The sequence below is a fragment of the Brassica rapa genome, chromosome A03 (assembly GCF_000309985.2).
Source record: "Brassica rapa cultivar Chiifu-401-42 chromosome A03, CAAS_Brap_v3.01, whole genome shotgun sequence".
NCBI lineage: Eukaryota > Viridiplantae > Streptophyta > Magnoliopsida > Brassicales > Brassicaceae > Brassica > Brassica rapa.
Genome location: NC_024797.2, coordinates 5,631,350 through 5,653,555, shown reverse-complemented (window position 1 = coordinate 5,653,555; position 22,206 = coordinate 5,631,350). Strand labels below are relative to the sequence as shown.

Genomic DNA, 22,206 nt, shown 5'->3' with positions numbered 1-22,206 from the left:
TTCCAAAAACTTTAAATCTGAATTGATTCATTAGTCCCTCGATATGTTTCTAACTTTCTAATAAGATTAAGATAAATTGACAAAAAAAAAATTAAGATAACAAGGTAGCTGATAACTGCCCGGTGCCCACTCTTGTGATTAGTTTTTTTTTTTGGGTTCGGAATACACGTTTATCTTTGAGAAAATAAGAAGTTTGTAATTAAACTAGGCGTCTAGATCAATTTAATAATAATAAAAATTCATATGATAATTGATTTATTTTATTTTTATCAATTTATATGTCATTGTATTAGTTAGGATTGTGTCAATTTTTTTAAAATAAAACACAGTTTTTCATTATATTGGATTAGATTCCAACTTCCCGTAAGTCCGTAACAATAAAAATTATGATTAATATTAACCATAATGCATAATACATATCGTGTTAACCATATGGTTTGTCTAGTCAAAAGATATAATTAATATTGTTTGACCATCACTTTTCTTGGTGGTTCATGAAATTAAAATGTACGTTTAAAAGTTAAAAACTCAACTTTCCACGGTTCTGTCCAAGGATAGTAGAATGTGGCGACGAATCACTGCACAGAGCTTTATCCCATGTCAGCTACATATTCGCCGAAGTTCCACTCTCTCGGACATAAACCGGTTCCTTTCCTCTCTAAAAATACAAGGAACCAACCTCAAAACATTAAAGCAAGCTCATTGTTCCATGATCATAACTGGTTTGCACAAAGACAACCTCATCGTTGCCAAACTCATCGAGGCGTGTTCCGTCGCTGGACATCTCCGATACGCTTACTCTGTATTCACCCACCAGCCATTTCCCAACACTTATCTCCACAACACCATGATCAGAGCTTTGTCTCTCGTCGACGAACCCAACGCGCACTCAGTGGCGGTTCTGGTTTACAGAAAGTTCTGGTCTTTGTGTCCGAAGCCCGACACGTTTACGTTCCCTTTTGCGTTGAAAATTGCTGTTCGGTTATCTGATGTTTGGTTCGGGAGACAGGTTCATTCCCAGACAGTGGTTTCTGGGTTTGATTCAAGTGTCCATGTTGTTACAAGTTTGATTCAAATGTACTGTTCATGTGAAGTTCTGGGAGATGCGCGTAAGGTGTTCGATGAAATGCCTGTGAGGGACGTGACTGTTTGGAACGCGTTATTAGCCGGGTATGGAAAAGTGGGTGAGGTGGATGAAGCGAGGAGGTTGCTGGAGATGATGCCTTGTTGGGTAAGGAATGTTGTTTCTTGGACTTGTGTGATCTCGGCTTACGCCAAGAAGGGACGAGCTAGTGAAGCTATTGAAGTGTTTCAGAGAATGGTGATGGAGGATGTTGAGCCTGATGAAGTTACGCTTTTGGCAGCGCTCTCAGCTTGTGCTGATCTTGGCTCGCTTGAATTGGGAGAAAGAATATGTAGCTACGTTGATCACCGAGGGATGAAGAGAGGTGTTTCGTTGAACAACGCACTCATTGATATGTATGCGAAGTCAGGGAATATAACAAAGGCGTTGGAGGTGTTTGAGAGGGTTGACGAGAGAAACGTGGTTACTTGGACGACTATAATCACAGGACTAGCTACGCACGGGCTTGGAGGTGAAGCCTTAACGATGTTTAACCGTATGGTTAAAGCAGGCGTGCAACCAAACAGTGTTACTTTCATTGCAGTCCTTTCAGCTTGCAGCCATGTTGGTTTGGTTGATCTTGGAAAACGTTTGTTTACCTCAATGAGATCTGAGTACAGGATTGAACCGAACATTGAGCATTTTGGATGTCTGATAGATTTGCTAGGACGAGCAGGTAGACTCAGAGAAGCAGAAGAAGTTTCTAAAACCATGCCATTTGAGGCTAATGCTGCAATATGGGGATCTCTTCTTGCTGCTTCAAATGTTCATCATGATGTTGAGCTTGGAGAAAGAGCTTTGAATCAGCTGATTAAGTTGGAACCGAATAACAGCGGTAACTATATGCTTTTAGCCAATTTGTACGCTGATTTAGGAAAGTGGGAGGAGTCTAGGATGATGAGGAAGATGATGAAAGGGATTGGTGTGAAGAAGATGGCTGGTGAAAGCTCTATTGTAGTTGAAAACAGAGTATATAGATTTATCTCTGGTGATTTTTCACATCCTCATGCTGTAAAGATTCATGAACTTCTACAAGAGATTGATTTGCAAATACAGAGCAATGAAATTTGAGACAAAAAAAATTAACTTGAAATAAAATTTAGAGTTACAAGTCTTTTATCTAACTAATAAGCATTAATTTAGTAATATTTTTAAGAGATGTTTTATAATTATGCAACTTAATTTTCAAGATTATATGAGTAATTATCTTATGAAAAAATTCAATAGAATTACTCTGTTTTTGAAAATTATTGAAAGGGAGAGGTAAAACAAAACCTTAATGATGAATTTATCAAATACCAAGATAACCGTCTTTACACATTTGACACAATCTTTTTATTATTATATGTATATAACTAATTAGATGGTAATTATTCAAATTCGAAGATGAGCTATAATTTTTCTTATTATATGAATCACGTCTTGTTTAGATTTCCTGTGCTTCTCTTTTCTTATACTGGTTTGTTCTATACCTAGCTATGGTTTTGATCATTTCACCATGTCTCGTTGCTTATAGTCTGATATCTAGTTCCTTTTCAAAAATGTTTTTTCAGGCTATCGGTTTTGTGAGGAAGCTAGCTTTTTATTATGAACAAGATAAGTTAGTTGCCTGATGAGCTTCTACTGAAAATATTGGCCTTACTTCCTCGTATGAAAGGTGTTGTGGACACTATGCTTTTGTCAAAACGATGACAGTTTCTTTGGATGATGGTTCCAACAATCAAATACAATGATACGCTTGATAGCTATAGTAAGCACAAGTATGGAAGCTTTTCATTGTTTGTAGACAAATCTTTTTCTAAGAACGAGGCTCCCATTATAGAAACTTTACTTTTTAAACTTGATCATATCTCTGGTTGCGGGAACATTCAAGCGTGGATGAGATCTGCTGATAAACGTTGTGCGCGTGAGCTGACTATTCAGATCTGACTTTTTAGACAAGAAAGTACAACTTGTTATGTTATTATTTGCTACATTTATAGCTCATTCAGTTTGAAACTGTTTGGTTCAGTTATCTTCTGCGGCAAATAAATTGTGTTTATACGATCAATACATCTATTGTCAATATAGATATTCAAATAAGATAATTTATAATATTAATTTAAAATTGTATCTAATAAATTAAATTAAAAAAAACTAACATTTGTATCAAAATTTATTGGGCATATTAGTCGACATGATGGCCCACACCTAGTTTGATTCTTAAATAAAATTTCGTATTGTTTAGGTTTCCTGTGCTTCTCTTTTTTTTATATTGGTTTGTTCTATACCTAGCTAGGGTTTTGATTATTCACAGTGTGTCGTTGCTGAGATTCTGATATCTAGTTTCGTTTTTGTAATGTTTTCAGGAGATCGGTATTGTTCGGAAGCTAGATCTTAATTATGGACAAGATAAGTCAGTTGCCTGATGAGCTTCTACTGAAAATATTGGCAATGCTTCCCACCATGAAAGATGTTGTGGACACTATGCTTTTGTCAAAACGATGGCAGTTTCTTTGGATGATGGTTCCAAGAATCAAATACAATGATACCTATAAGAACCCCAAGTATGGAAGCTTTTCTCTGTTTGTAGACAGATCTTTCTTTAGGCACGAAGCTCCAGTTATAGAAGCTTTGCATTTCAAAGTTGGTAGTATTTGTGGTAGTGAAGATATTCAAGCGTGGATGAGATGTGCTGATAAACGTTGTGTGCGTGATCTGACTATTCAGGTTGATACTTTTACTGATAAAGATTCAGTCTTACTTCCTTGGAGTTTGTATAGTGGGGGATGTAGAATGCTTGTGACCTTGAATCTAAGTAATGCAGTTCTCGTGGATGATTTTACTTCACCAATTTCTTTCCCATCCCTCGAAACGTTGAGTCTTAAATCCATGAAGTATCCAAGTGGAGAATTTGTCAAGAATCTTTTATCCAACTGTAATGTCCTTGAAGACTTGGTTGTGGAGCAATGTCAAGCTGACAATGTTAACATTTTCACTGTTATCGTCCCTTCTCTAAAGAGTTTAGTAATGAAGACACTAGATAACAGAGTTGGAAACGATACTCAAGGGTTTGTGATAGATGCTCCTTTTTTGGAAAACTTGGACATTTTTCATTCGAGTGGATTTTGTATCTTTGAGAATGTTATGACTAAGATTGTGGATGCAAATGTTGACGTTAATTCTTGGAAGTTATGGAAGAAGTTGGGTTCTATTGCTTCCTTCAAGCGTCTTTTTCTGTGCGTACCATCCTCAAAGGTAGTATATATGCTGTTGTTTCCATCCTTCTGCCCTCTTTGTTCTTGGTTTTCTCTTTGAGTCTAAACAATGAATAAGGTCTCTAGTATGTTCACAAAAAAAAAAGAAAAAAGAATGAGGTCTCTAATCCATTACGAATAATAGAGTTATCTTGTGATGAAAACTATTGCTTATTATGATTTATAAATGGAGTTAAATATTATATAAATACAATGATCAAGATATTAAACACATAAATTTTTTTTGTTGCATGAATGTCATTTACTTAATCAAAACTATTGTAAACTATTGATCATGCAGTTAATGCAATCTTGGTATATGCAGGATGTTTATCCTGCCGGTAGTGTCTTCACCAGTCTTGTACATTTCAAGATATGCACATGTGAAACAGAATGGGTGAATCTACTTATGCGTGTTCTCAGGGATTCTCCTAATTTACGTTCTCTCAAGCTTCAACAGGTACATATATTTGAATAAGGTTTACTATCCAGTAGTTTATCGGTATAATTGATCTAGTGCATCGTACTTTTTAATCCTGTTTATATCAGAGTCATTTCCTTCGATCTGAAAAGCCACGCCCATGCTGGAACCCTTCCTGGAATGAACCGAGTTCAGTTCCTGGATGTTTTTTATCAAGTCTTGAAACTTTTGAATGGGTACATTATGAAGGAGCACAAGAAGAGAAAGAAGCAGTAGCATTTGTTTTTAGAAGCGCAAAGTGTTTAAAGAAAGCAACTATTAATATCTACAGTAAAACAAATGACATTGACAAGAAACTTGAGGTGATTAAGGAGTTGTTCTCAACAAGGCTTTCACCAGCCTGTCAGCTTGACTGCTTGAGTTACGCACTAAAGTTATGAGTGAGAATCAAGTAACATCTTTTGGGTAGTTTCTAGATCTGAATCTTAGACAAGAAAGAAAGTACAACTTGTTTTTTTTTCTACTACATTTATAGCTCATTTCAATTTGAACTGTTTGATTCAGGTATCTCCTGCAGCAAATTAATTGATAAGACTTTATACCCAAAATGTTTAATCTTCTTTTTCTTTCACAGAAAATCCAAGAGAATGCATCTAGTCGTTAGGTCAAAAGGTCAAATTTTGAAGTAAGATAATTACATATGTTTCAAGTATATTTTGCCAAAATTATGTGTCACATTACATTCAACATAGTTTTGAATTTTTTTAATATAAACTAAATAATAGGTGATATTTACAAAAATAAAATTTAAGAACTTTGGTCAATCTTTAGCATATTCGTTCATAACATATACTCTCTCTGTATCATTTCAAATGATTTTAAAGGTTTTTACACAAATATTAAAAAAAGAAATTATGTAATTTATCCTGGTTACATAAAAATAACATTAAATAAAACTAATTCGACCAATAAAAATATATAATATTTTATAATTAGTCACAAATTTTAAATTACATTAAATTTTATTTTGAATAGTAAGAACACCATTTATTATGAAACAAAATAAAAATCAGTAAACACCACTTAAAAGTGATACGAAAATAGTATATATATACTTATGTTATACCAGATGAAGTTGTACTATTCCATATTATATATTTGGATTCTCTCTTGTACATCTGTTAAATCAAATCACCATAATTATCAATTTTGAATAGTATAGATATTTATTATCTTTATGAATTATAAATACCAATTTGTAATAGCCTATTTGATTTTTTTTTAAAATTGGTTTCAAGGAAATATATCAACTACATTTCTATGTAAAATTCCAAAGAAAATTTAAACATAATTTCTTCTCTTTCTAATTAAAATAATTAAAATTATTTGTAGAATTAACAAAAAAGTAATCAACCCTTGCGCTTGGGAATCAATTTACATTCAAAATTTGCTATTTCTATTAAACATTTTTGGTTTAACCTTTTGTTCTTTCATAGTGCTTCTAAATTACCTAAGGGATCGATCCACAACTACTGGACTACCAAGCCAAAGGCTTCCTTCTCTTGGCTCGCAAACAAGATCCTCAAATTCAAAGATGTTGTCTACCCATTGATTAAACTGCGATTGGAGAATGGACTATCTGCTAGATTTTGGCATGACAACTGGTCCCCCCTAGGTAATGTTGCTACGCTGCTGAACGCTCAATCATCAAGGTTAGGCATTCCTCAACAAGCAACAGTGGCTTCGCTATTCCGTAATGGATCATGGCGTCTTCCACCTGCAAGATCAGAGCAACAGCTACAACTTCAAGCACATTTAACCACAGTCAACCTCACAACTGAGCCAGACTACTTTGAATGGGAGATAGAAGGAAGGATCTCCAGCAAGTTCTCTACTGGTGAAGTGTATCATTACCTGAGAGGGGCGCATGACGAAGTAAATTGGACGACTGCGGTGTGGACATCTTACGGAATCCCCCGACATAATTTTCACACTTGGCTAGTAGTTTTGGATCGCTGCCCAACACGGGATCGTCTTCTACGTTGGGGCCTTCAGGTTCCGCCTGTCTGCTTACTGTGTAACAGCTTCCCCGAAACTCGTGATCATCTCTATTTTGAGTGTGAATTTGCTTATGACTTATGGTTGAAAAGCTCCAGAAGATGTTCCCTTACACCCTCACGCAACTGGCCGGACGCGCTTAATCAGATGATTACATTACCAACTAGCAGAGCTTCAAGGGCACTTCGATTACTCACCCTACTGGCATGGCAGTCAACAATATACTGGATCTGGAATGAAAGGAACGCCAGACTGCATTCCAACTCCTTTCGTTCTGCTGATCGCCTCTTCCGGGTTGTAGATTTACAAATCAGAAACAGGATTCAAAGTTTCAGAGAATCAAACCCACGCCTATCTTCTAGTATGATGCAGACATGGTTCCATCTTGCATGAAGCCTCATCTCTCATCCATCTCACTTGCGACCGCTTTCCTCTGTATGATCGTTGATCATCTCTGTTCCGCTGGAAAATACCAGAAGTCGTTAACCATTCTCCATCAAATGGGCTTACTGGGCTTAGGGCTAAAGAAAGTTCTAAACTATTAGTTTCACTATTGGGTATTGCTCACTTAAGACCTTAATGGCCTTGTAAACGTTTTCTTTTTTGCTCTTAATTTTGAAAGCCAATTTTCAAAAAAAAAAAAAAATTTGTTTGGCCTGAACAATATATCGCAATCAGTTCAACTCACTAAAGTTGGTATATTCACTCACCATGTTTAGCATCAGGATTCAATGATTCATCTTGTTTAAAACTCATATATATAGTGATTGATTCTATATTAATGCATAGACCGAGTTAAAGTCTTGATTTTCTTGTTAGTTAAACACATTATTAATCCCAAGTTCTCTTCTTGCTGCTTCAAATGTGCATCATTATCGTCTTTACACATGTAACACAATCTTTTTTATTATTATATACACATAACTAATTATTAGATGATAATGATTCAAACACAAAGATTAGCTTTAATTTGGCTAAATGATAAATAAAGTCATATTTTAACCAAAAATGTTCATTTTATTATTGAGAAATAAAATCAGAATGACATTTAGGTATTTGAGAATCCCGTCTTGTTTAGATTTCATGTGCTTCTCTTTTCTTATATTGGTTTGTCCTACACCGTGTTCAAAAAAAAAAAAAAGGTTTGTTCTACACCTAGCTAGGGTTTTTTATCGTTTCGTTTTTCGAATGTTTTTCAGGCGATAGGTTCTGTCCGGAAGCTAGCTCTTAATTATGGACAGGATAAGTCAGTTGCCCGATGAGCTTCTACTGAAAATATTGGCAATGCTTCCTACCATGAAAGATGTTGTGGACACTATGCTTTTGTCAAAGCGATGGCAGTTACTTTGGATGATGGTTCCAAGAATCAAATACAAAGATACCTATAAGAACCCCAAGTACGGAAGCTTTTCTCTGTTTGTAGACAGATCTTTCTTTAGGCACGAGGCTCCAGTTATAGAAGCTTTGCATTTCAAACTTGGTAGTATTTGTGGTAGTGAAGATATTCAAGCGTGGATGAGATCTGCTGATAAACGTTGTGTGCGTGAGCTGACTATCAAGATTTATACTGATACTGATTCAGTCTTACTTCCTTGGAGCTTGTATAGAGGGGGATGTAGCATGCTTGTGACCTTGAATATACGCAATGCAGTTCTTGTGGATGATCTTGAGCAACCAATTTCTTTCCCATTCCTCAGAACGTTGAGTCTTGAGTCCATGAAGTATCCAAGTGGTGAATTTGTGAAGAAGCTTTTATCCAACTGCCATGTCCTTGAAAACTTGGTTGTGGAACAATGTGAAGCTGACAATGCTACCATTTTCACTGTTATCGTGCCTTCTTTAAAGAGTTTAGTCTTGAAAACATTAGAAAACAAACTTGGAAACGATGCTCATGGGTTTGTGATAGATGCTCCTTCTTTGGAAAATTTCGACATTTTTCATTTTAGTGGGTTTTGTACCTTTGAGAGCAATATGAGTAAGATTGTGGAGGCAAAACTTGTCCTTAATACTTGGAAGTTATGGAAGAAGTTGGGTTCTATTGCTTCGTTCAAGCGCCTTTATCTGTGCCTACCATCCTTAAACGTAATATATAAATTTATATGTGTTGTGATCAAAACTATTGAGATTACATTTGACCATGCACTTAATGCCATTCTTGTTGCATGCAGGATATGTATCCTGCCGGTAGTGTCTTCTCCAGTCTTGTGCATTTGAAGATATGCACATGTGAGACAGAATGGGTGAATGTACTTATGTGTGTGCTCAAAGATTCTCCTAGTCTACGAGCTCTCAAACTTCACCAGGTATGTATATAAGTATATTTGAATAAGGTTATATTATCCAGTAGTTTATAAGTATGATTGATGATCTAGTGCATTGTATTTGTACTTTGTATCAGTGTCATTTCCTTCGATCTAAGGAGCCGCGCCCATGCTGGAACCCGGCATGGAATGAACCGAGTTCAGTTCCTGAATGTTTGTTATCAAGTATTGAAACTTTCGAATGGGTAAAATACGAAGGAGCAGAAGAAGAGAAAGAAGTAGTAGCATTTGTTTTTAGAAGCGCAAAGTGTTTAAAGAAGGCAACCATTAATTTCCACAGTAAAACCAATGACACTGACAAGAAACTTGAGGTGATCAAGGAGTTGTTCTCGTCGTCGAGGCGTTCGCCAGCCTGTCAGCTTGAGTTCCGCTGAATTTATGAGTATGCGTCAGTGTGTGGGTTAGCTTCCAGATCTGAATCTTAGAAATAAAGTACAACTTGTTATGTTTTTATTTGCTACATTTATAGCTCATTCAATTTGAAACTGTTTGGTTCAGAGTTACCTTCTGCGGCAAATGAATTGTTAGATTTTTTTACAAAAAATTTATTTTTGTTCTTTCTCAAAAATAAGATGAATCTAGTAGTTAGGTCAAGAGGCCAAATGCTGAAGTAAGATTAATAAGCGTATTTGCCAAAATTTTATACTATGAAGTTGTATCATACCGTATTATATATTTAGATTCTTTGGCGTACATGCGTTAAATAAAATCTCCATAAATTTAAAATTTTCAATTTTTAATAGTTTAGACATTTATTATCATTGTTTGGCCTGAGCAATATCACTGTTGTGCAATTTGTTCACTCACCAAGTTCAGCTATGGCATTTTTTTTTTTTGTAACAACAGTTTAGCTATGGCATTATATATGAGAAAAATGATAACCAGAACTAATTAAACATCAGGATTCAATGATTTATCTTGTTCAAAACCCATATATATAATGATTGATTCTAGACTAGATCAATACATAGACCGAGCTAAAGTTTTGTATTTCTTCTTTCACAAAGAAAAGGTTCTGGATTTCTTGAATTTTTTTTTTGGTTAGTTTGTGAAAACCAAGGTGGCAAGGTAGTTTGCGAACACATTATTGGAACTAATGGATAGACTCGGTCCAATCCCGTCAAAAATAAGTTATCTACACTTCACTTCACGCGTTTATAAAGTTGAAATTTCTTTTAATACTATAAAATTTAATAATCAGAGAAGTCTACATCAAACGAATATTTACATTTGTAGATAGATACTTTATATTCCCTTGCAAGTAGCATATATATATAGTAGTCACACGTATATGACAAAACAAATAGCATGGAAACGTAATTAGACCGAGACCACCACAAGCGTTGAAACAGCTGATGATAAATTAGTAATAAATCTCAAAATTAGTGAGGGGAAAAAAGACTATAATTAACAAAAGTCTTAAAACAAGATTTATTAATTTAATAACAGAATAAATGGTAATTAAGAAAAGTAAGAGGAGACAACAAAGGAAGGAGTTGGGGGGTTTAGAAGAGGACGTGGTTGGGTTGTTTCGTTTCCATCCACTCTTTTCTTTCTTGTTTGTTTGTTTCTTCTCCAGCCCTTCGCCAGACCAACAAGGAGGTACAACAACAAAATCTGAGCTTTTTTGGGGGTTTAATTTCTCCAGAAGAGTCACATAACAAAGGAAGAACAAGATTTGAATTTTCTTGGGTCTTCAGAAAAGAGGCAGAAGACATTTAAAAGGTATGATCTTTTCTTGTTCTGGGTTTTGTTTTCATGTTTTTAAGACAGGAGGAAAAAAAAAAAAGACAAGAACTTTGTGTAAGAAGCTTGACTTTTGTCTGAATCTCGTATTTGATTTGTTAAAATCATTAAATCTTGGATATTGATAACAAAGTTTACTCCTTTAAGATGGATATTATTGTAAAGTTCGAAACTTTTCACGATCCTCTTGGGTTTTAGATCTGTATCGAAGACATGATTTTTCTTCTTATTTGCAGGAGGAGGAGAGACATGGAGGAAACAATGGCGGCTAGGTACTGGTGTCACATGTGTTCACAGATGGTGAACCCAACAATCGAATCCGAGATCAAATGCCCCTTTTGCCAAAGCGGTTTCGTTGAAGAAATGAACGGTAACGGTAACGGTAACGGAGGCTTAAGAGACGTTCAAGACCCTGAAACAGAGTTTGGAACAACAGACCGTGCGATGACTCTATGGGCACCAATCTTGCTTGGTATGATGAGCAGTCCTCGTAGACGGAGAAGGTTCAGAAGAGCAGAGTTTGTTGAAGAAGAAGAAGACAACGAAGACGAATCCAACAATGTTGATCATCATCATCATAGAGCTAGGCGTCACGGTGGAGAGATTGATTTGGACAGAGAGTTTGAATCTCTGTTAAGGAGAAGACGAAGAAGCTCAGGGAATATACTGCAGCTCCTTCAAGGGATACGTGCAGGGATTGCTTCAGAGTACGAAAGCTCTGATAATAACGAGAGAGTGATCATGATCAATCCTTATAACCAGTCCCTCGTTGTTAGAGATCAAACGCAGACTCATTCTGCGTTGACTTCGCTTGGAGACTACTTCATCGGACCTGGTTTGGATCTTTTGCTTCAGCATTTGGCTGAGAATGATCCCAACAGGCAAGGGACTCCGCCTGCTCGTAAAGAAGCCGTTGAAGCTTTGCCGACGGTTAAAGTGACGGAGCCGTTGTTGCAGTGTTCGGTTTGTTTGGATGAGTTTGAGAGAGGCGTGGAGGCTAAGGAGATGCCGTGTAAGCATAAGTTTCATGTGAAATGTATTGTTCCGTGGCTTGAGATTCATAGCTCGTGTCCTGTTTGTCGGTTTGAGCTTCCTTCTGGGAATGATGATGGTGATGATGAGAGTAAGGTTGTGTCTGAGAGAGGAACGAGAACTGTTCCTGAGAGTAGTAACAGAGAGGAGGTTGTTGAGGATGTGGGGAGTGTGGAGAGAGGAAGAGAGGAGGATGTGAGGAGTGGGAATGGGAGGAGGTTTTCGATTCCATGGCCGTTCAGTGGTTTCTTCTCTTCTTCTTCTTCTTCTTCTTCGTCTTCTCCTTCATCATCTGGATCAGCTCAGTCTGGTGAGAACAATGTCTACTCAAGATCTTATGGTTCTTCTCGCTGATAAAATAACTAAACATCCAGAAACTAAGAATGTTGGTTCTGTTCTTGTTGCCTTGTCTTGTATTTTCTCATTTTCTAGCTCTTCATTTTGTTTCTCTGTATTTCATTTCGCTGCATTTTATGTACATAACAATGCTGTTTATTTACTCAAAAGACTGTTGAAAAATCCTTGGAGGTACTATATGTTATTCTTCGTTTCAATCTTCTTTCATTGGTGCTGTGCGGAGATGATCCATGGAACTTTAGTAAAAGTATTTTAAGAAAGAAAAATGATTTAGTATTGGCATGAATGGGTTCTGTATGGGGCGATAATGATTCAATCTCGTTCATATACAGAGATGATCAAATTATGACAGTGCGTTTCTATTATTTTGTTTGACTTCGTTTACATGAAAATTATATTGAAGCCCACTCCCACATAGTGATGATTAAGTTATCTTTGTCGGCATGATTTTGTATGGGCGATTGATTCATGCGCTGTCTTCTTTCTTTTTGTCTTCATACTCTGTCTTTTTCCAAAAACACAAAAGCATGAAATAAATATACAAATGCCCATTATCTCCGACCTATATAATAAAAGAAAGATAATAACCTTTTTAGCAACAAAAAAGGTTAATAACCAAATAAATAAAAAAGAAGAAAATCATGATAATAGATACGTGTATGATTGATTAGTTCCATACAACCAATAATCCAAAACAAAGAGAGCCGTAAGTGGATTCACTGGTCACCACAGTAGTTGTAATTAGCAAGAAAGAGAACTTGAGTTTCCTATCTCAAGATATGTAATCACAATCTTGAATAAAAAAAATTCATAACAAAAACCGATTATAGTTGCGTTTCCCCCAACCGCCAAACGCCAAAAACGGGACTCCTTTTTAAAGATCGTGAATCATCAATCATCACTTGACGGTCAAGATCTTGATTAGAGAAGCATTACCAACTCGGAGCAGAGCAACAACAGAGTCTCCAGTCTTACACAGCTGCTTCTCTTTCCCATGCTGAGTCGCAAACTCAATAGCTTCTTCTGTGGACTCATCATGCGAGGCTCTAGCAGACCCTGCGTACAGCACCGGAATCAACCCACGGAAGATGAGACTGTGCCTCGCCGGCGATTCGTCGCTGCAAGACCAGTCAAAGAAGTCTGTTTTCATCTCGGGAACAACGACTGACAAAATAGGCATCCCTGGTCTGTATTTAGCCACAAGCCTCGCCGTGCTTCCTCCCCTGGTTAGGACCATGATGAGCGTGGCTCTAGCCGAGTTAGCTGTTCTGACTGCAGAGGAGGCCAGTGACTCCAGCGGGGACATTGGAACCGGAGAGTACTGCATGATCCTCTTGAAGACGTCTCCGTAGTCAAGCGTGCTCTCGGCTTCAACGCAGATCTTGGCCATCGTGCGTACAGCTAGCTCAGGGTAAGCTCCAGCTGCGGTTTCTCCGCTGAGCATGACACAGTCGGTGCCGTCGAGGACTGCGTTTGCTACGTCAGTGGCTTCAGCTCTTGTGGGTCGAGGGGATTTGATCATGGACTCGAGCATCTGAGTCGCTGTGACCACTGGTTTTCCCTGGATGTTGCATTTGTAGATCATCACTTTCTGAGCTAGGAAGATCTTCTCGATTGGGATCTCCATGCCGAGATCTCCTCTTGCAATCATAAACGCGTCGGAGTTGACAAGAATGTCATCGAAGTTCGCCACACCTTCTTGGTTCTCAACCTAGCACAGACAAAACCAATCACAATCAAAACAGGAGTTCATGTAGTTTCTGAAACCTTAAAGAGAGCAACATACCTTTGACATGAGAAGAATGTTCTTGGCATGATCTCCTAACAGTTTCCTGACCTGAACCAAGTCCGAACCTTTTCTGACAAAAGACAAAGCGATCATATCGATCTGATTCGGGACTCCCCACTTCATGATGTCTTCTTTGTCTTTCTCAGTTAGAGTTGGGAGGTCCACAACAACACCTGGGAGATTAACGTTCTTCCTCTCACCAAGCATGGCAGAGTTCTCGCAGCGGCAACGGACTGTGCCGTTCTCTGTGTCACAGGAGAGGACCAGTAACGAGATTGTACCGTCAGCACAGAGGATAACCATCCCTGGGTTCACATCCTCAGCCAACTTCTTGTAGCTCATGCAGATTGTTTCCTCGTCTCCCTGCAAGTCGTAGTCAGTGGAGATGGTGATCTCTTGGCCTTGTTTCAACTGGATTGGTTTCCCATCTTTCAAGAATCCGGTTCGGATCTCTGGACCCTTTATGAGAAAAATAAAGAACAGTCCCGTTAGTTTGATCAGACAACCAAAATAGATCTGCCTCAGTTTATACATTTACATGTACAAGAAAGAAGTTAACAGGAGAAATGTTCAACAGAAACAACAAAATAAGTTAAAGCATCAAGTGAAATTTGGGTATAACTTCTACTTCACACACTAACTATAGTTTCTGGCCAAGAAACCATAGTCAGAGACAAGAGAACAATTCAAGAACATGTCTACCAAAGCTAGCTTTTTCTAACTCAGCAATCACAGGTCTCTTTAATTGTGGACATGTATGCCTTAATCTAAACATACAGAAAGCAGGTGTGACATTTATAATAAACAAGAACCATGTCAAGCAGAAAAAAAAATAATTAAACACCAACGTGAGTTGAACTTTGGTTATAAAGTTCTACACAGACGAGAGAGAACAATACACGAACATAATCTAACATCTAACAAATTTGTTATAACATGTTAGTCAAAAGAAAAATGTTTGTAATAACATATTCATCACTACAAAAATCAGGGTCTCACGAGTTGATGATATTCTAATTTAAGAGATCTAAGTGGGGAACATCATCCTCTATAACAAGCTTCAACTTTTCTCAATTGATTTGTTGTAATTCAAGTTGTAACTGGGGACATTTAAGCTACTACAAAAAAAAAAAGAGTCTCATAGATCTAGATTTATAATTCAGAATAAATTTACTAATTCTCAGAATAAACCAATACTAATAGTTTTTTTTTTTAATCTACAGGAAATGGCATAAAGAGACAAAACAGTAACACATGTACCAGGCATAAGATGATTACAAAAATGGCACAATAACAATAAACATACACGCGTCACTGTTGCAGATCGAAAACTGGAATAAACCAATCAGAAACCAAACGAAAGCTGCAGAAAAATCTCACAAACCCTAATAAAGTCAGATCACAGTCGAATGAATCCAGATCAGAGATCATAACTAACCTTGGTATCGAGCATGACGGCGCAGAGGATACCAGTGTTGAGCATAGCTTGACGGAGATTATCGAGAGTCTCCTGGTGGTACTCATGAGATCCGTGAGAGAAGTTAAACCTAGCGACGTTCATGCCAGCCCTGAGAAGCTTCTCGACCATCTCAACGGATCTGGAAGCGGGACCAACGGTACACACGATCTTCGTCTTCGGCCTTTGCTCTATCATCGCCATCTTTGGTAGAAAACAGCGAGTTCAATGGGGAAATAGGTTGGATCAGAGATGGTAGTAGAGACCGAGAGAGATTTATAGAGAGAGAGAGAGAGATCTGGCTTGGGCCTTGGGGACTAGGGAAAGTATAGAGAGATTCCGGGGATTGTGAGCAAAGTCTTGTGTTGAGTCTCTCCCTTTTTGACTTGGAAAATGGGAAATCGAAGGTCGCTGGTTTAGATTGGGTCAACAATTCATTGATTACCACCGGTTTAGTCACGCACGTTGTTTAATATTTGTCTCGTTTACCTTTTTCTTTCTGTCTTCTCGAACCATTGTTGGGCCATGGTTTTCGAAACATAAATATCTCGGATTGATTTTTTCCTAGTCAAAAATATTTTGTCAAATTGTAGTAACTAATTTGCACGGTTCTTTTTTCGAACTAATTTGCACCGTTTTATCCGAACAATTTTAAGATGTGTGATCTTTAAAAAATAATATATATATATATATATATATATATATGCAACTATGATTTCTATAATTTAAAATCGCAAAGCTATTATTTTAGTAAAATAATAATTTTAAAAATTTATATTCCCTCTGATTTTTTAAGTATTCCTTCAGTTTTAATAAGTTAAATGTTTTAAAAAAATTATTTCACAAAGAATTTTTTTTTCTTTTTTTATAAAAAAATTATGATCTTCGAAAAAATTAATTGATTTTATTGAATTACTATTAGTTAAAAACTATTGAAAATTACATAAAACGATACATTATAGTGATTTAATATATTTTTTTAATATGTAAAAACACTAAAAATCTTATCTTTGTGAAATGGAATATCATTTTAACATCAACTAGATCATGACCCGCGCTTCGGAAGCGCGAAATATTTTATTCAAAATTCTATGAACAATGTTACAAATATTTTTTTAATTTATAAAAAAAAATTCTATTAAATAATTAACATTTAAATCAACACTTTTAAATCTAACTTATACCCTCGAGCCGGTAAACCCGTTAATATGATATGTAATCTAATTTAGATTGGTTAAAGGGTAATGGGTTAAGAAGTTTGACTTGAATCCATTTTGAATATATCATATAGTATGGCTATATATATAATTAATTGGTTACAGAGTAATATACTGCATGGTGATTATCTCATAGACTTATTGGATAGTGGTTATGAAATCTCAAAATTAAATATTATTGCACGTTGTTTATGAAATCGATTGGGCAAGATTTTTTTTTTTAATATCAGGCATATGGGCCAACTGATAAATAAATGCATATAAGGTATTAAGTTATCAAAATAGAATAAGGAAATAATTCACTAATATTAATTGTTAACTAAAAAAATCAGAAAATATATCATATCTAATAGTAAATCCAACTTAAAATCCACCTAGAAAAAGTCACAATGTTTCTGTTTTAATAAGATAGGTGACACTTTCGGCGAAAAAGAGGGAGTATTTGATACTGGTTTTGAATAGAGTTAAATGCAATAATTTGTTTCCGTTAATGAAACTATGTTCAGAGTTTTTCGTCTCTTCTGAAATGGGATCTTAAAAGTTTCTGATTATTTCTTTTTAAAAGATGGCATACAAAACCGAACAAAACCTACGACTTGTTTAATAACAAAGTGAACTTCGAAATGTTAGGCAATATAGAAAGAGTTACCTATCTTTCATAATGTTTTTAAATATATAAGAATTGTTCTTTGAGCTTAACCAAAAGTTGAACATATTGTCTAATAAGATACTCTTTGATAAATAGAACCTTCTCCATTGTTCAATGAGGCAAACTTAAACCTATCATTCATTCTCTTCTGACCAAAATAGCGTCTCTGTTCATAGTTATCTTTCTGTTGTCCTCTTTGACTTTTGAGATTGAGCAGGATTACTAGTCTAACTCACACAAACCTAACCGGTGCGGCATCGGATAAGGATTATTTAAGGTGAACATCATCAGAGTTCGTCGTGACTGTGAGATTGGTCTTGGCTCATCATCTTCTCCAGCTTTTGTTCTAGTTCCTATATAAAAAGGGCCAAACACGGGGTTTATGTAGTGTTAACGTGTAAAATAAGTAATAAGATCAAAGATCGGGTAAGGTATGGTTTTGAGATTTGAGATGAACACATCAGCTTACTTTAAGTTTATCTTCCAAACACCGAGCTGGAGTAGATAAAACTGCTGCATATCTGCAACAAGAGAGAAATAAATAAGGTTACAAAAATTACAAACCAGAGATTAAAAAAGCGATGACCATTGACCAGTGACAGGTAAAGAAAGACCAAGACAAGAACTTACTCGCAACGGCTTGGTTCATCCACATCCATAAGCTCATTCTTTAACCCACATCTTAGCTTAATCTGCATGTCAAGAATTAATCAAGCCTTTTACAATCCACGTCTCTGTGATCTTTGCAAGTCCAACATTCAGTTCTCAGATAGTATGATGTATTTTAACTGGAGCTAACTATATTTAAACAATTTCTTGGATGTAGCTATCTATATCCAAACATTTACCTTCAGGCTTCTATCTGGACCGTTCCAGCACTTATCTCCGTTTGTATATGTCATGAACTGGTACGAGTTCTCAAACTTCTCCCATTCCCTATTACATTACAAGAAAGAAGAGAGCGTAAATGGTTAAATACAAACACATAGATTGATAGATATATAGTTACTGATATCTGATTCTCAACTTCAAACTAATTCCTCGTTATGTTAGCAGAAAAGGATAAAATGGCAGCGACACTTACCCTAACCGAGTTTTCGAATAGCCTTCCTCTTGTGTTGCTTCTTTATATCCGCAGACTTTGTAAGTATACCTAAACATTAGGTAAGCAATGTATAAGATAAACTTAATTGTAATCCCTTAAAATGCTAATAAAGAAAGGAAGAGGACAATAAATTGCTAAGATTTTCCTTACTTGCCCTGTTTACTCTCAAAACACCGAGCGTGGAACGAATAGAACTCTTTCTCCGGTCCTGTACAAACAATAACATATCAAGGACTACCTCAAAGAAAGCCAAACGCAAGTAAAGAGGCTTATGATGCTTTTTATCATACAGACCAAAGTCTTGCTTTAGCTTCTTCTCTAAGCTCGACACCCTTGACTGTATTTTGTTCAGTTTTGAGCTCGACTCATCGTATTCCTTGCGTACCCGATCAGCCTCTGCACATATACCACAACGCAACAGATGAATCACTGAAGAATCTGAGTCTTGCTTTTAACTGTTAGTGGAAGTGCTAGACTATTAGTTTATACCCGATTTGTCAACTGGTGTGGTTTGGATCAGATTCACAGCCTGTAAAATGCTCTTGACGGTCTTTTGTATCTTCTCCAACCAAGTAGGATTTGAGGTTGTTGTCTCTACACACAATGATAGATGATTAGCATCTTTAGATAATACAAAAACATCTTTGGTAACAGTGCAAACCTGATAGATCGAGATCATCCTCTGCATCAGATTTGTAGGAAGTAGTAGAATCATGCCGATGCTCCTCTTCATATGAGTCATCTTCGGGTTCATGGTCGCTGTATTTTCCTTCGTCTGCCGTATCTTCGTCAGCATCTGAAACAAACCCATCGTCTTCATCTACTTCATGTGGAGTGATGGGCGTATGCTCATGGTTTTCCTGATCATCAGCTTTGGGGGTATCATCTGCCTCAGCAGCTGGCTTATCAGATTTCTCTCCTGTCCAGCGAGACGCAACGAGACGCCCCAACTCCTCCTTTGACAACTCTTCCTTCTTCTCGGAAACAAGATCATCCTATACATGAATGCAGGAAACTTGAAGTTCAGAGAACTTATACTCAGATTTATTACAATCTTTTGTAAGCGCTTGGCTAAAATTAAAGCAAAATACCACTTTCTTCACCTCGTCTGACTCCTTTTTGGTACTACCATCATTTTGAGATCCATCTGTGAGAGGATCCTCCGATGAGGGAGATTCCTTTTTCGTGTCCACAACATGCTGCATTGAAGACAAGCTTTATCTCATCATCTAACTTACAACAGGTAACAAATTGCTCCACTTCTGGAAAGAGTATATGGATGAAATAGTTTTTCAAACCTCGTCTGCTGGATTAGTGTGAGTAGCCTCTTCCAGTATACTTGTTGGTTCAGCTTCAGCTGCTGGCTCCTGAAATCAAAGTCCAATTCAGTACCCGCTTGAAAGACAGGAAACAATTGTGACCGTAAAGCAAAATAAAAGAAATCAAATATAATATAATATAAAAATCGATAAAAGATAGTTTTCAAGCATCTGACGAAACTTCCATATCTTAATTCATGACCTCACGAATGAGAAGGGGATCCAAAGGGGGCCAGAGAAGTTTTTCTTTCGTGGTTTGACTTGTTGAGAAACAAACTAAACAATACAAAGATCAAAAGCGTGCAAATCTCTTTCAGTTTGCAAGAGAAGAACTAACCTCGTCTGTAGGAGAATCCTTGTAATTACCAATCTCATCATGATATGTGTCTTCATCGGGATAATCATCGTCATGTGAAGCTCCCGGCATCTCTTCTCCAGCGGTGCTTCCTTCAACTTTTTCATTGCCATCTGTCTTCTCCTCACTGTTCTCCTTTGCTGGCTGGGCAGCTAACTCAGCATCTTTCCTTTCCTTCTCCTCCTTTTCTTTCTGTAGACGCTCCTTCTCCTCTACCTTCTCAATTTCTTCTTTACGTTCTACAGACGAAGTGATCCAAGGGAAAGGTCAAGCTTTTTATCGACAAGACAAATAATATTAAAGGCACAACTCCGTCTTTATCATCAGCAGACATAATATAGCCAGTGTAATGAATAAAACAGAAGTTGATGATCCTATCAGATACTACTACGTCAACTACAAGTCATATATTCTCTTACTTTTTTCCTGCCTATTTGGTGGTTAGTGAAAATCTTAAGAACCGTTCCAGAGGCATATCAGGCATTTAACTATAATTTTATCAAAGGTTCTACTCTCACATTCAAATACACTGATTGATCCTACCAATTGCAAAATCACTAAACAGAAAGATTAATCTATGCATCAAAAGAGAGAGAGAAGAGCAAACCTTTAAGCTGTTGAACAAGGCCTTTCAAAATCTTCTCCTCGCTTTTCAGCTTCTTCAACTCCGCTGCATCTTTCTCCAGACCCACTTTCGCCTGTTCGATTTCCTTCCTCCTTACCACAAGCCCCTGCTTATAAGTTTCGATTTTTTTCTTCAGGCTCTCTCGAGCAGCTTTTCCAGCCTCCCAGCATGTATTCGGGCAAGTCACATTACCACCATACTCATCACTTCCATCACAACAATCTTCTCTCATCAAAAACAAAAAACAAAAACCATTAAATTCCCTCAACAGTTTCTTCATTCGCATAACATCTGAAATGTAACGAGCTGTATAGATTGAGTAACGTACCACAGATACCATCATTGACTCTGGAAGAAAACAAAATTAATGGAGAATGGCCTGCGTTCCGACAATAGAACTTTCCATTCGGACAAGCTGATGTACCTGGATGAGGTTTAAGATGTAACAAACAAATCAACAAAAGAGTAGAACTTTAAATTTAGCAAAAACAAAAAAAAAAGAGTAGAACTTTAACAGTCTGACACAACAGAAATCAAAATGCTTAATTGTCTGAACACAGTTTTGTTCCACAGAGAAAGAACTCTCCAATAGAAAACCAACGTAACGTGACTTAAGGACAGCAAGCAGAACCTGGCTCGTCGGTTCCGTCTGCACAATCGCAGAAATCGTCATTAAGTTGAGCTTTCGTGAATCTCTTTGATCCGTCCTTACACTTAATCTCAGAAGATGATTTGTAAAACTTCTCATCTACACGAAACCAATCGGGAGAAAGGTGAAAATGGGAGATCTAATCGGAGTGATAATGGCGAAGATATCTCGAGTAGAACGAATCGGAATCTTCGAGAAGCAAAGAGTAAACAAACCTTGAGGAGAAATGCCGAGAAACGGATCGTTCAATGGAGAAGAGCTCGATCTAATCGCAGAAGCAAGGAGGAGAAGAGTGCATAGTTGCAAAGAGACGGAGAGAGAGGAAGGTAGCACTACTACTCTCATCTTCGTCGTGATCGAAACCGGTGAAAGAGCGGAGGGCAGATTTGGTCACGACCACGAGAGAAAAATAAGTTAAGACAGATTTGTCAAAACGACGCAGTTTCAGCCATACTTACTTGTTTTAGTATGGAAACTGGGTTTTCTATGAACAGAGTTAGCTAAACTAGCAAATTGGCCCATTAGCTCAGTTGGTTAGAGCGTCGTGCTAATAACGCGAAGGTCGCAGGTTCGAAACCTGCATGGGCCATTAATTTATTTTATGCATTCCTTTTACCAAAATGTTGTCGTTTCGTTCTTTTGTATCTGATATGAGTCATTTACTTTAAGTAAAGCACGAATTATTAATTACTTTATCATCACGGGCTTCTTATAACGGGCTTATAACAGAGAGTGAACAGCCCAGACC

The 22,206-nt window shown here is 37.0% G+C and overlaps 6 protein-coding genes and 1 non-coding gene across 8 annotated transcripts; 5 read left to right on the top strand and 2 right to left on the bottom strand.

The window, feature by feature from the left end:
• The first annotated feature begins 55 nt into the window (after positions 1-55).
• Positions 56-2,942, top strand: LOC103856938 (pentatricopeptide repeat-containing protein At5g56310). The gene is made up of 2 exons (XM_009134064.3): positions 56-2,198; positions 2,683-2,942. The coding sequence occupies exon 1, from the start codon at positions 563-565 to the stop codon at positions 2,192-2,194; it is 1,632 nt and encodes a 543-aa protein (XP_009132312.1). The 5' UTR covers positions 56-562; the 3' UTR covers positions 2,195-2,198; positions 2,683-2,942.
• A 234-nt stretch (positions 2,943-3,176) lies between these two features.
• On the top strand, positions 3,177-7,964 carry LOC103856936 (probable FBD-associated F-box protein At1g32375). The gene is made up of 3 exons (XM_009134062.3): positions 3,177-4,360; positions 4,685-4,819; positions 4,909-7,964. Exons 1-3 carry the CDS (start codon positions 3,506-3,508, stop codon positions 5,218-5,220), a joined length of 1,302 nt encoding a protein of 433 aa, XP_009132310.1. The 5' UTR covers positions 3,177-3,505; the 3' UTR covers positions 5,221-7,964.
• Positions 7,965-8,011: 47 nt separating this feature from the next.
• LOC103856935 (probable FBD-associated F-box protein At1g32375) lies at positions 8,012-10,470 on the top strand. Its single transcript, XM_033288676.1, has 3 exons — positions 8,012-8,920; positions 9,007-9,141; positions 9,237-10,470. The coding sequence occupies exons 1-3, from the start codon at positions 8,072-8,074 to the stop codon at positions 9,531-9,533; spliced, it is 1,281 nt and encodes a 426-aa protein (XP_033144567.1). The 5' UTR covers positions 8,012-8,071; the 3' UTR covers positions 9,534-10,470.
• A 169-nt stretch (positions 10,471-10,639) lies between these two features.
• Positions 10,640-12,491, top strand: LOC103856934 (E3 ubiquitin-protein ligase SIRP1). The gene is made up of 2 exons (XM_009134061.3): positions 10,640-10,884; positions 11,142-12,491. Exon 2 carries the CDS (start codon positions 11,155-11,157, stop codon positions 12,289-12,291), a length of 1,137 nt encoding a protein of 378 aa, XP_009132309.1. The 5' UTR covers positions 10,640-10,884; positions 11,142-11,154; the 3' UTR covers positions 12,292-12,491.
• A 425-nt stretch (positions 12,492-12,916) lies between these two features.
• On the bottom strand, positions 12,917-16,020 carry LOC103856933 (probable pyruvate kinase, cytosolic isozyme). Its single transcript, XM_009134060.3, has 3 exons — positions 15,522-16,020; positions 14,081-14,542; positions 12,917-14,005 (listed from the first exon to the last, which is right to left on the bottom strand). The coding sequence occupies exons 1-3, from the start codon at positions 15,741-15,743 to the stop codon at positions 13,193-13,195; spliced, it is 1,497 nt and encodes a 498-aa protein (XP_009132308.3). The 5' UTR covers positions 15,744-16,020; the 3' UTR covers positions 12,917-13,192.
• Positions 16,021-17,337: 1,317 nt separating this feature from the next.
• On the bottom strand, positions 17,338-21,916 carry LOC103856932 (glucosidase 2 subunit beta). Of its 2 annotated transcripts, none has more exons than XM_009134058.3 (16): positions 21,674-21,916; positions 21,441-21,557; positions 21,138-21,233; positions 20,792-21,031; positions 20,167-20,423; positions 19,809-19,877; positions 19,602-19,709; positions 19,172-19,505; positions 19,000-19,104; positions 18,805-18,906; positions 18,661-18,718; positions 18,490-18,558; positions 18,254-18,341; positions 18,036-18,097; positions 17,875-17,926; positions 17,338-17,758 (listed from the first exon to the last, which is right to left on the bottom strand). In XM_009134058.3, exons 1-16 carry the CDS (start codon positions 21,801-21,803, stop codon positions 17,693-17,695), a joined length of 1,953 nt encoding a protein of 650 aa, XP_009132306.1. In that variant the 5' UTR covers positions 21,804-21,916; the 3' UTR covers positions 17,338-17,692. The 2 variants fall into 2 exon arrangements, with proteins under 2 accessions (XP_009132306.1, XP_009132307.1); XM_009134059.3 differs by having other exon boundaries at positions 19,614-19,709.
• Positions 21,917-21,973: 57 nt separating this feature from the next.
• TRNAI-AAU lies at positions 21,974-22,047 on the top strand. The gene has a single exon. It is a non-coding gene; the product is annotated as a tRNA-Ile (tRNA).
• The last annotated feature ends 159 nt before the right edge of the window (positions 22,048-22,206 follow it).

Coding starts and splice junctions, on each gene's coding strand:
- LOC103856934 (XM_009134061.3), top strand. CDS start 11,155: ATGGAGGAAACAATGGCGGCTAGGTACTGGTGTCACATGTGTTCACAG.
- LOC103856938 (XM_009134064.3), top strand. CDS start 563: ATGTGGCGACGAATCACTGCACAGAGCTTTATCCCATGTCAGCTACAT.
- LOC103856932 (XM_009134058.3), bottom strand. CDS start 21,803: ATGAGAGTAGTAGTGCTACCTTCCTCTCTCTCCGTCTCTTTGCAACTA. Junction 21,558..21,673: donor TCTCGGCATTTCTCCTCAAG/GTTTGTTTACTC, acceptor GGTTTCGTGTAG/ATGAGAAGTTTTACAAATCA. Junction 20,424..20,791: donor CCTTGTTCAACAGCTTAAAG/GTTTGCTCTTCT, acceptor CTTCGTCTGTAG/AACGTAAAGAAGAAATTGAG.
- LOC103856935 (XM_033288676.1), top strand. CDS start 8,072: ATGGACAGGATAAGTCAGTTGCCCGATGAGCTTCTACTGAAAATATTG. Junction 8,921..9,006: donor TGTGCCTACCATCCTTAAAC/GTAATATATAAA, acceptor TGTTGCATGCAG/GATATGTATCCTGCCGGTAG. Junction 9,142..9,236: donor GAGCTCTCAAACTTCACCAG/GTATGTATATAA, acceptor ACTTTGTATCAG/TGTCATTTCCTTCGATCTAA.
- LOC103856933 (XM_009134060.3), bottom strand. CDS start 15,743: ATGGCGATGATAGAGCAAAGGCCGAAGACGAAGATCGTGTGTACCGTT. Junction 14,543..15,521: donor CCGTCATGCTCGATACCAAG/GTTAGTTATGAT, acceptor TTTCTCATAAAG/GGTCCAGAGATCCGAACCGG. Junction 14,006..14,080: donor ACATTCTTCTCATGTCAAAG/GTATGTTGCTCT, acceptor TGTCTGTGCTAG/GTTGAGAACCAAGAAGGTGT.
- LOC103856936 (XM_009134062.3), top strand. CDS start 3,506: ATGGACAAGATAAGTCAGTTGCCTGATGAGCTTCTACTGAAAATATTG. Junction 4,361..4,684: donor TGTGCGTACCATCCTCAAAG/GTAGTATATATG, acceptor TGGTATATGCAG/GATGTTTATCCTGCCGGTAG. Junction 4,820..4,908: donor GTTCTCTCAAGCTTCAACAG/GTACATATATTT, acceptor TGTTTATATCAG/AGTCATTTCCTTCGATCTGA.